General features: G+C 35.9%; 2 protein-coding genes across 3 annotated transcripts in view; one reads left to right on the top strand and one right to left on the bottom strand.

The window, feature by feature from the left end:
- LOC133842941 (glycine-rich protein 1) overlaps positions 1-3,413 on the bottom strand; it is a 92,042-nt gene extending 88,629 nt beyond the window's left edge. For both annotated transcript variants that reach the window (XM_062276261.1, XM_062276253.1), the window contains exon 1: positions 3,197-3,413. The gene's annotated coding sequence lies outside the window, so the exon portion shown is untranslated. The remainder of the gene's footprint in view (positions 1-3,196) is intronic.
- An 822-nt stretch (positions 3,414-4,235) lies between these two features.
- LOC133847175 (integrin beta-nu) lies at positions 4,236-10,761 on the top strand. The gene is made up of 6 exons (XM_062282014.1): positions 4,236-4,482; positions 4,566-4,645; positions 4,715-4,904; positions 7,406-8,156; positions 8,788-8,983; positions 9,488-10,761. Exons 1-6 carry the CDS (start codon positions 4,404-4,406, stop codon positions 10,589-10,591), a joined length of 2,400 nt encoding a protein of 799 aa, XP_062137998.1. The 5' UTR covers positions 4,236-4,403; the 3' UTR covers positions 10,592-10,761.
- The last annotated feature ends 1,214 nt before the right edge of the window (positions 10,762-11,975 follow it).

Genomic DNA, 11,975 nt, shown 5'->3' on the forward strand with positions numbered 1-11,975 from the left:
CTATGAAAACGAAAGGGGGGCAGGGGGGGCGGCATAAAGATTTTTATCGTTTTGGTAGGCGGAGAGTGTTGTTGTCATAAAAATGTATCCAGCCCCACTATTAAAAACAATAAATGTCAAAAATGCTTGTTGTTGTTGCCTCATCGAGAGGTGCAAGAAAAGCGACGGAAAAACTGGACATGGCCAGTTCTGTTTTTCAGTTTTTCTCTCGGTTTCAGTTTTTCTATTGCTTTGCTTTTTTAGCCATGCAAATCACGTAAATTATGGCCAAGTCAGTATAATTTCTTATCGCCCGAACATGATTTCAAATGATAGACTGAAGCCTGCGAAAAGCGAACATGGATGGTGCAGATTTAGTGGGCGCGACAAGTTTCAGTTTGGAAGAGGGTGGAAGGGGGGGAGGGGCAGAGGGAGGCGTGCTGCAATTGCCAATTGGCAACTGGGCGCAACACGCATAAATTGAGAGCGCCGTCGTCGTTTTTATCTAATCCGCGGCATCTGTGCGACGGACGACGACGACGACGCGACGCGTACATTAGTCCTCTGCCCCTTCTCCCCCTCTCTTCTATCATTGCTTTCAGCCTATTTGGCTGGAATCTCTGCTCCGGGTCCCGACGACAATCGACAGGCAATAAATCACCAAAGTTGCCACAGAAAATTTAACGCAGAGCGGAGCACACACCAAAAATTTATGTGCAACCGATAAAAATCGGAATCGGAATCGGCTCGACTCGGCTCGGCTATAGCAGAGCCAATATCGTCATTGGGGGCTCCAAACGAACATTAGAATAAATTGTCAGTCAGTCAGAGAGTCAGTGAGTATGAAGGGGAGGAGGAAATTTCCCGGAAAAGTCAACTGAAATTATGCACACAATTGCAACACAGACACAGACACAAAAACTCGTTAAGTTCGACTAATAAGCATCGATCACAAGTGTCGACATCAAAATCTAAATCTCATATTCAACTGCGCAAAATGCAATTTAAATTGAGATATTTCCACACACACAACCACAAAGAACAAAATGTTTTGATTTATTAACGTTATAAACTTCAAATTGTTCACTGTTTAAGGCAAATTAATGAAAACCACATTGTGAAGAACTAATTTCTACTGCATCAATTGATTTATATTCTAATTATAAACAGATATTCTACAAATAATCAAAAATGTTTGCATAAATATTCAAGCAATTCATCTTCAATTAATTTTTTTAACTTTGCCAATTTTAGGAACATTCAGAATTGAACAGTCAACCTTTATTAGTCATTATTTATCAAGTATGTATATCCATCGTATTTGATATTTTCAATAAGAAACTAACATCACTTCTATCTATAATGAAATGCAAATTTTGTCAACAACATTTCAAGATTAAATAAACAACATTTATTAAAATGTTTATGACTTGTAGATATGACCATTCTAAGTATAGATCTTGAATAACAAAACAATTATAATACCAATATTGGTAATATTATCTAGAACTTAATGATTCACAATAAAATTTATCAAATTCAAAAAAAAAACGCAACTTTTTACTAATACGAAACTAAATACATCAAATCAAGTTTCAAATTCAATTCATAAAAAGTTAATGATTCCTAATTATATTGCTATTATTTTGTTCTCGACTATTTTCTTTTCATTATGAAACTAACACCATAAAATGAGTATTTCCAATTTAAATCAGTACTAAACGATTTCCGATTTAATAAAAGAATCATGAAAGATACAAAAGAGAGAATAAAAAACGAGTTTGACTGTTCAAAATAATTTATTCGATACTTGAGTGAGCATTTTTCACATTTTTTAGCATCTCAAGTAATTTTCTTATCCTCTTCGCTAGCTAAATCTCACTTCTCGCTGACTTTTTTAAGACTGCCAAATTCGATTCATCCTAATTTATTGCCTCAATGTATCTGGCGACTTTAGAAAGTACATTTGAAGATTAATCTACATTAAACTGGACAATGGCACGTATTTAATTTTCCAATTCGCCCAAATGCATAAAATACTGCAAGTCAGGGGAAAAACCCTGGGAAAATCCACAAGGAAAAACAAGGCATGGCCAATTTGCAAAGGTAATTACAACAAAAATATTTTTGTGTGTTAAACTTTTCACTTACCTCTTTTGTTCCACGACGTTGTGTCTATCGTCTGTCTCTTTCGCACACGGCACGTCTAATCGATGGTGGGTGGGAGAGGGAGAGGGAGAGCAACAACATCAGTTGCTGTCTCACAGACGAAATGCGACGTTGACGTTAAAAGCACGTTCCTTAGCAAGGACAATAATCCGACGCGTCGACGTCGCCGTCGCTGTTGCTGTTGCCGTTGACGCCTTCGTCTGTCTCTCACTATTCTATTTGTGTGTGCCGTTATTGGCGGCGCGTCGACGCTGCGCTGCTGCTGCGGCTGCTGCTGGCGGAGTATAATCCAATAATCCAACACGAATGAGCGTGTGCAGGCAGAAATTGCAAAAAATAGACACAGACAACAACAACAATGCCACACAACAGGAATAACACTTTGCCGCCTCAGTCTTCTTCTTCTCCTTCTTATTTTGTGCGTGCGTACGTCTGTCTATCAGTGTATTAGTGTTAGTGCTAGCATGTGTGTTTGTGTGTATGTGGGTGACTGTGATACTGCGATGCCAGCCGCTTATTTAGTAAATTAAACTTTTCACTTTTTGCAATTTAGCCACACCAAATGGGAAAATGGAAAATGGGCAATTTACTTTTCTTTTTTACTCAACTCACAATACACACGGACACACACACAAGCTCACACTCTTCTCCTACAACAATAAACAAAGCAATGCCGACGTCTCAGCAGCAGCGCAAAGCAAGTCTCAGCAAGCAGTAACAACAACAAGAGAAGGCAGCGGCTCAGCAACGACAGCGACGTCGGCGTCGGCGGCAACAACTTTGCTCGCTGTGTAGTACACAAAAAAAAAATTCCTTTTCCACTGCGCCGTGTTTTCACCTCCTTTTTGATTATTATTTTTTGTACATATGTATTTTTGTAATTTGTTATTATTATTGCACACTGCTACTTCTCAATTTTCCATTCTTTTATTAATGCCTTTTTCACCTTTTATTTATTTCTTTTTTTTTTGACCGTCGCCAGTCGCCGCGTAATTTTTTATTTTCCTTTTTTTGATTGCAACACTCTCTTCTTCTTGCTCACACTCACCGTGATTTACAGCTTACGATTGAAATTTTAAACACTTGCACACACACACACTATGCACACTAGACTCTTAAGGAGTAATTGTTGCAAACGAATACACGACGCTCATTTGATAAACATTTGAAATTTTTTTTTATTCGATTTTCCGCAAAAACAACAAAATTTCAATAAAGCGGCCGGTACACGCGCGCACACAACCGTTCAAAGTCGCCGTCAAATTCAGACTGTTAATTAAATGTTATGCACAATGTTATACTCAAAATGGACAAGTGCACTTTACAGCATGCTGCAGCAGCGTTAGCCTTAACAGTCTAGCCGTAAAATTGAATTTAAATGCATTATTATTAATAGCATATTCAAAATACATTAACAGCATTTCTAGCTATTAATAAAAAATTCTTTAAATAAAAATATTTTGTAATTGTTTGATTTGTAAATAAATTGATTTAATATTAAGACTTTTAATTTAGCCTTTTTTGGCTCGCTTAACATATCAGCGGCTCTGTTCGCTCTCTATCTGAGCGGCTGTTAACTTAACATTGGCTCGCTCTCAAAATGTGGGACCATACACTGCTAAACTTAGTATTTTTAAATGAGAATATACTAAACGTGCATGGTTGCTCGCAGCTGCCAATTTGAGTGTCTCGATTTTCGTTTTAAATAAACTTTGAATGAAATGTGCCTAAAATTAGTTTTATAATACTGATTTGTTATTATACACATTTTATTATAATTCCAGTTATAGGCTACGAGTAAGAATAACTATAACATGTATTTACATTGGTATTTTTATTTACGCTAACAGACAAAAGCTGCTTGTTATGGAACCTAACGGACAATAATTTAAACAATTTGTGTGGCTATAATGCGATTGAAAATGAGAAATGTTGATAAGGTGTATTTATGAACTGGGGACTTTGTTGTCGGAAACAATTGAACCGGCACATTTTGTTATGCCTCAAACTATCGTACATATATGTATTAATATAAAACGTTACGATAAGATAAGACAAATACACACATACTCGCGCATAAAAATTATTAACAAATGAGCAAACTTTTGTGTATGTGACAAAATGTGATTAGTTGCTATTTGGTTTTGTTACGGGCAAGTTCTACGTGTGGAGTCGCAATAATTGGAGGCAACAAAACAAAAACTGCACAATTAACAAAGCAGTGGGTGCGAAAGGGAGAAAAGAACAACAGAAATATGCCGTCATTTAGCGTATCGTTTGTTTCGCTATGCTTAATACTCTCAAGCCTGGCATTAGCTGCAGCAATCACAATTGGTGAGTAGCTTTGTTATTATATAATCCAAGAGCATAAAAGTAACTCTCTCTTTACGAATCTCTCTGACCCATTCTGACTGCAGATGAGCAATGCATGCACTCAATAGACAGCTGTGATCGCTGCCTTAACACTCATCTCGACTGTGCCTGGTGTACAGACAAGGTAGGAACATAGGTGTATTGCATTCCCTCTCTTCATCCTTTCTAATGCTTCGATCGCTCTCTTTGGCAGGCATATGAGGTGCGCTCACGTTGTCTTTCGAGAGCGACTTTGCTGCGCTTCAACTGCAGCGAAGAGAATATCTATGAGAATCTACCGAAGCAGGAGGTGTTGATAGAGCGGCCGCTTAAGGACTATGAGACCACAGACGAGCAGGCCGTGCAGGTGAAGCCGCAGCTTGTGTTTCTCAAATTGGTCAAAGGTGCGTTATCTTATCCATGCTTATCGTGTGCTCTCTCTCTCTCTCTCTCACACACATTTCGGCTTTGTACATGTGTTTGGTTTGTGTAGAAACACATGTAAGAAGTATTACCTAGACAACTACACACATACAATACTTACTACTACAACCACAACCACCCCAATCGGCATTTTTGGACTGTGGAAAATTGTGTCAACGTTTTGTTTGCTTTGCTGATTTGTCACACACCATTTTCTACAGTTTGTTTTGGGTATGAGAACGTGTTGGCATCTATGTGTGTGTGTGTGTAAAAGTGTGCTTGCATGTATGCGTCGCTTATCTGCAATTAGTATGTTTCATTCCCAGTCTCCATATCACTATGGTTTTGTTAGTTATGCTACATACATACATACATATTGCTAAGGCGTGGGAATCTGAAGCGTTCATTGAACTCAACTTGAGTAAAACTCACAGATTATCGTAGATGGACCTAATATACTAATTAGTTGAGCTTAGGTAGCGAATTTATCTGGAAGATAAACATTCTCTTTTAAAGGAGATAAAAATACAGGAAGACAGTTGACGTTTATGAGGTGTTGCTTTAGCGAAAGTAAATATTGGGCATTACATTTACTAAACAAACAGCAAATTAAATCCACTCAGAAAGTAGGTAAATATTTTCTGATAGCACTTATCAATTCTGCAGCAGATATAGGACAAAGCAACCTTTTTTTATCAGGTTACTATACAATTTCCTAGAAAGTTTTTTATTTTCTGAAAAATTTAGAATTTTTTTTGGCACAATCTAAAAAGTACATATCTTAAATCTTGTAATTATATAGAAGAAAATACAACTTTCTCCCGTTATAGTAATTACTTTTTACACATTTTTAAAAATATCAGAATAATGAGGAAACTTAGAAAGAAATAATTTATATGTTTTCATAATTCTTTTAGATATATTTTCAACTAAAATACGAAACTTACAAAGTCTTCATCATATTTTCTGTAATATTTTATTCATTCACTCTTTTTTGAATCTTATACTATATGTTTTTAAAGTTTTTTTTTATAATCAATCAAATGAAGATAATTTTGCTGATAAAGTAGTAGCCAAAAATAACATGAACTTAAAATGAAAACTAATTTTTCGACAGTTGAAATCATAAGGAATAAACCGACATGGTAATTTAAATTAATTGCCAGATATTATGTCCATAAATATGGACAAGAAACTACTGAAAAAACGACTCCCAAAGAAATTGCAATTATTTTGCAGCTCATCATTAGTTTGGTGAGGTCAGTCAAAGAAAGAAAAGTGAGCTAAAGGTAAAGATAAGGCTCGAAAGTTTATTGTCAAATTGGGAGCCATTAAAGAGACTCATCCCAGCTAAATATATGGAGAGAGAAAGAAAGAGAGAGAGGTAGAAAGAGGGAGAGAGATCATTGCATTGATGTCCATTAAAGCGAGTTCGAAAAGGGGGCAAAGCGAGTTGCAATTATGCGATGACGAGCAACGGTAGTTGGGGATGGGAAATTGCAGGGAAATGATGAGGGATTAAATGAAGGCAAACATTTAAAATGGGTGCGAACAAGTCGAAGTCCAAAGTGGTAATGAAGGGGTTGCACGATGGCCTTTGGATGCCATGGAATGTAATGTATCTAGAGCAGACAATGCTTAACTACTGCTGCCACTTTTAACACCCTGTAAACGGAGCTTGCTAAATGGGGACATCTGGGGTATGTTGATGCATGAACTAATTTTGCCATCCGTCTGCCCGTCTGTCCGAGTGTTTGAAAGCTTCTAACGAAGGTAATTGAAGGGCTAGACACTTGAAATTTGGTACGTAGATAGATTAAAGCAATACTAATTTAGAGGTATATCAGTTAATCATACACAGAAAAAAATATTTTAAATTCAAGAACAAATTTAGAATCAAGACGAAACAATATCACAATTTAAGCTGGAAAGTAACGCTAAAAACAGTACCATAATTCAAAATAAATTATAGAGCGGACAATTTTGAAATATATTCCTAATTCAGAGAATATATGCCTATTTCAGGAATGCAAAATAAATTAAATTGAACACTGAACAGAAATACCAAATATAGATTAAATATTCATCAATCTATTTATTATATCGCCTTTCTTTCTATATTTAGTAATCGACTTGGATATAATTTTATATATAGATACACTAATTTTATACTTTTACTTACTATTCCTGTTCAATCCTAGAAGTTTAAGTTCGGAAAGGATTCGTCACATATTTTGATTAAAATATTTTCGAACTCGATCTTTTTTACTAGTTCTTAGGTCATCCCTTAGTCGTCCGGTATTAACTACTGCACTTTAATTTCATTCTTTTTTTTTTGCCAATACGCGAACGAGTATAACAGTCTATAAAACAGCTCGTAAATGAGGAGTGGGGAGCAGTTAACCCTTGGCTTTACAGCAGCAGTAAACCCCTTTTTGTTTTCTTTTTTTCTGCTTTTTTCTGTGTGCTCGCTACTCGTCAGGCAACACGCAACGCCTTAAGCTGAGTTACCGGGCGGCACGCAACAACCCACTCGACTTGTACGTGCTGATGGACCTCACTTGGACAATGCGCGATGACAAGGATACGCTGGAGAAGTTGGGCGCGGAGCTGACACAAACGTTGCACAATCTAACCGACAATTATCGCCTCGGCTTCGGCTCCTTCGCCGACAAACCTGCCATGCCCATGATAATGTCCCAGCATCGAGACAATCCCTGTGCCGCCGAACGCGAGATATGCGAACCAACTTATGGCTATCGCCATCAACTGCAGCTCACCGAGGATGTCAAGGCATTCACAGCGGCTGTGGCAGGCAGCAAGATCACGGGGAATCTGGACAATTTGGAGGGTGGCCTCGATGCTCTGATGCAGGTGATTGTCTGTCCTGAAGAGATTGGCTGGAAGCAGCAGGCGCGTAAAGTCGTCATCCTCGTCACCGATGGCTTCATGCACTTCGCAGGCGATGGCATCTTGGCGGGCATTTCACAGCGGAACGATCGTCAGTGCCATTTGAATGCAGCGGGCGAGTATACGGGCTCTTTGATCTATGATTATCCCTCGCTGGAGGAGATCTATCGGGAACTTTTGCGACGGAAGATTAATGTCATATTTGCGGTCACCGAACACGTCTTTGGCACCTACAAGGAACTCAGCGGACTCATGAAGGAGATCAGCAATGTGGAGATCTTGAGTGCGGATTCATCCAATATTTTGCAACTGATCGAAAAGAGGTAAGCTGAAGGCAATGATCAAAATTATATAAAAAAAAATAGAAAGCTAAAACAATATAAACTTTATTTTAAGAGAATTTCTTAAGCATGATTTAAGCTCAAATAATATGAGCTTAATTTGAAGACTATTCCTTAATTATAATTTAAGCCAAAATAATATAAAATCAATTAAAAGACCATTCCTTAAACATAACTAAAACCTAAAACAAACTTATTTTAAAATCTTGGTCAATATATTGATAGAAATTTAAAAGGTAAACAACTTTTATTTAATCTACAGTTTTACGAAAATAAATTGTCTGAATTTGGATTGCTTAAATCAAATTGAACGACAAATTTGAAATTCATATTAACAGAAAGACTTTTTCAGCGTTTTTACCCTTTAAAAAATAATTTATCAATTATTATTATTAATATAATTTATCAATTATTTTTTAATATTGATATATTTTTTAAAATATATTTCAATTGTCACTTGCTCTTTTATATTTATCACCTATTATTTTTTTCTTTATAAAATGTCTACTAAAAAATAATTTATAGATTTAAGTGGCAATCCATTCAGTTCAAATTGTATTTCAGCTCTATTTAGCTTTCATTACTTAAACTAATTTATAATTTTTCACTACAGTTACGCGAGCTTCGTGAAACGCACTCAGTTTGGAGACAATAGTCCCGATTTTATAGAGATGAAGTATTTCACAGACTGTGCTGGACAATTTCCATCGTTGCGTGAACGCAGCTACTGCAACAATGTGAAAATGGGCAAGGAAATCGAGTTCTATGTGAACATTACGCTCAAGGATTATCCGCCTGATGGAAAGTTGGTAAGTATACAAAGAGAAACAGCACGAATAAAAAAATAACAAATAAAACTGAAACGTTACAAAATTGAACCGAAAACTGAACACTAAAGCCAATTAAACGTTATAGAAAATTAAATGTTTAAGAATACAATAATTAAAACGAGCAACCGAAAAACGAAGTTCTTAAATCCAAAGTCTATAAAATTGTCTGTTTGGTCTGCCTTTAACTAAGAAAATGTATTCTTAATTTTGAGCAATTCAATAATATATTAAGAGTCGAAGTTTTAAGAATTTACATAGAACATGATAATGCAAAGTATCCAACGAAAATCTTGAATTTATAATGTTTTAAGATCCAAGTTTTTTTTAATAATCCGAGTTGCAGATTGAAATTGTATATCTCACAGTCGAGCACACTCAACTGTAGCTTTCTTCCCTGTTACTTAGACAAAAAGTGATACTTATATTTTTATTTCGTTATATTCACAACTCTATAATAATTCCTACTTTTAATGCATTTTGTAGAATCACAAAATACGCGTGGAGGAGGCATCGTTGAGCGAGTATATCGACATCAATGTGGAGTTGCAGCGACCGTGTCCCTGTGAGGAGGAACCTCAACCGGATGATGAATACGGAAGGTTTCAGTGCGATGACAATGGCTACTTGAATTGCGGCATGTGCTTCTGCGACGAGGGCTGGACGGGAACGTTCTGCAACTGTCCGACGGATCCGACAAATGCGACGACCAATGAGGCGCTGCTCAAGACCTGTCGTATTCCCCTCGACAAGCTGGGAAAAACGCTGTCCGAGCAGGTGTGCTCCAATCATGGCGAATGCGAATGCGGCACCTGTAGCTGTGATCCTGGATACACGGGCAGCTTTTGTGAGTGCCTGGAGTGTCAGGATTGCGATCCGGAGCGTGCCGAATGCTATTGCGGTCAGTGTGTGTGCAAAGATGGCTGGAATGGGACTCGCTGCAATTGCAATGTGTCGACGGACGAGTGTAAAGGACCCACGGGAGAAATCTGCTCGGGACGCGGCAGCTGCGAATGTGGCGCCTGTGATTGCCAAGAGCCTTACTTGGGCGTCTTCTGTGAGATCGATGCGGAGAAAGACAACAAATTGTGTCTGTTCTACGAGCCGTGTGTGACGTGTCTCATCGAAAAGAAACAAGGCATGGATGGCTGCAAGAATGAGACCGAAGTGTGCTCCAGTGCCGAGTCCCCCGAGGGTTTCACCTATGTCTTTGTCCCGGAACTCGAGACGGATGAAAAGTGTTTGGTTCGCATTGTCAACAAACATGGCATCCAATGCGATAGTTATTTTGTGTATCGTGTCGTGGAGCATGTCAATTATTTGGCCATTCAAGCTGTCAATTGTGAGCCAACGAATTATTATGCTGTCTTTGGTTTCATTTCGCTGATCACTCTGATCCTCGGTCTAACGATCATTTGGCTCTTCTGGTGGTGTGTCCGCGCTAAAGATGCTCGGGAATACGCGAGATTCCTCGACGAACAGCGGAATAGTGTTCGACACGAAAATCCCATCTACAGAGATCCCATCGGACGCTATCAAGTGCCCAAGGCATTGAGCTTAAAGCACGACGAGAATCCTTTTGCCAGCTGAGAGCATAAAAATAAGTTGGCTGTATTAACTAGTCTTAGTCTTAGTCACTAAAGAAGATGAACATGAAACAAAGATTTAGCTTAGACTGTTTTGTAAATGTATCTAAAGTTCGATAAGCTTACATTTCTACACTTTTTATAGTTTTAAATGTGCCCTTTAATGAAAGATAGAAATATAGGACATGAGACTTTTAATTGAACAGAAAATTAATTGCTAAATAATAAGTATGACAATTAAAAACATCTTAAACTATTAATATTTTCACAAAATGAAATTAGTCTAGGCACTAAAAATTCGATTTTGAAGAACAAATCATACGATTTTCTCAAAGAAATAGATCTATCAGTAATTTTGAAATTTAATGTATAAATAAATTATGTTTTAATTATTTTATTTTGATACCCAGAATAGTAACTGTTTTTCAAATTATTTACTAAAGATTATTTTAACAGAATTTGTTTTTGTATATTTAAAATTCAATTTATATGTAAATTACTTTTTATACTTTTAACTTTGATAAGCAGTCATTATATTTTATTCATTTTATTTTCCATATTTCTTTATTTTAAAGATTATTTTAAAAGAAAATATTTTTTTAATTGAAAAATAAATTGAATGATGTTTTTTCTTGTAAATATTTTTGTACAATTTTAAATTCAATGTATTTGTAAATTATTTTTTATATATTTAACTTACGCAGTCATTATTTTTTATGTATTTTATTTTTAAATTATCATTTCATATTTTTTTTAATTAGTTCTTTATTTGCTAAAGATTCTTTTACAAGAAAATACTTTTTATAATTGAAATATAGTTATGTTTGTTTCTTATTAAAAATATGTTGTTTTAAAAACCTAAAAAAAACGTTGCTGAATTTGCAAAATCTTTTATTTAGAGTCATTTTGGATTTCCTATAAGAGAAAGTATTTTTAGATTAAAAGTTTGCCAAAGTTTTGTATTTTTGTATTTAAATAAAACTGCCAGTTGTAATTTTTATAAACTTTTTCTTTAATATAGTTTCTTTAGTAATAATTATTCGATAAATTAAACATACAAGTTTTATAAAACTAATTCTTCGATGCACACAGAATGTAAATTAGACTATGAAAAATTGCAAGATATTTGACAGTTCGTTAATTTAGTATAAGACTTAAAGTTATAGACAAAAGTATTTCGTTTGAATTTGTTGTTCGAGTAAGAAAATATGCAATTTTGTACAATTTTTTATTATAATGTTTTATCTACGGCAAAAATTGATTGAAGAAATCACGCGGCCTAAGCTTAAAGTATTAACATAAGTACATATAAAGTCCCAACATAAAAACAAAGAGTTACAAATAGATTAAAGACTACAAACCCAAAAAGAAAATGCGCTTTTTATGAT

Source organism: Drosophila sulfurigaster, chromosome 2L (assembly GCF_023558435.1).
Source record: "Drosophila sulfurigaster albostrigata strain 15112-1811.04 chromosome 2L, ASM2355843v2, whole genome shotgun sequence".
In the NCBI taxonomy this organism is placed as follows: Eukaryota; Metazoa; Arthropoda; class Insecta; order Diptera; family Drosophilidae; genus Drosophila; species Drosophila sulfurigaster.

Excerpts from the sequence above, each read along its gene's own strand:
- LOC133847175 (XM_062282014.1), top strand. The coding sequence starts at position 4,404 with ATGCCGTCATTTAGCGTATCGTTTGTTTCGCTATGCTTAATACTCTCA. Across the intron at positions 4,646-4,714 it reads GTGCCTGGTGTACAGACAAG|GCATATGAGGTGCGCTCACG; the intron begins GTAGGAACATAG and ends TCTCTTTGGCAG. Across the intron at positions 4,905-7,405 it reads GTTTCTCAAATTGGTCAAAG|GCAACACGCAACGCCTTAAG; the intron begins GTGCGTTATCTT and ends GCTACTCGTCAG.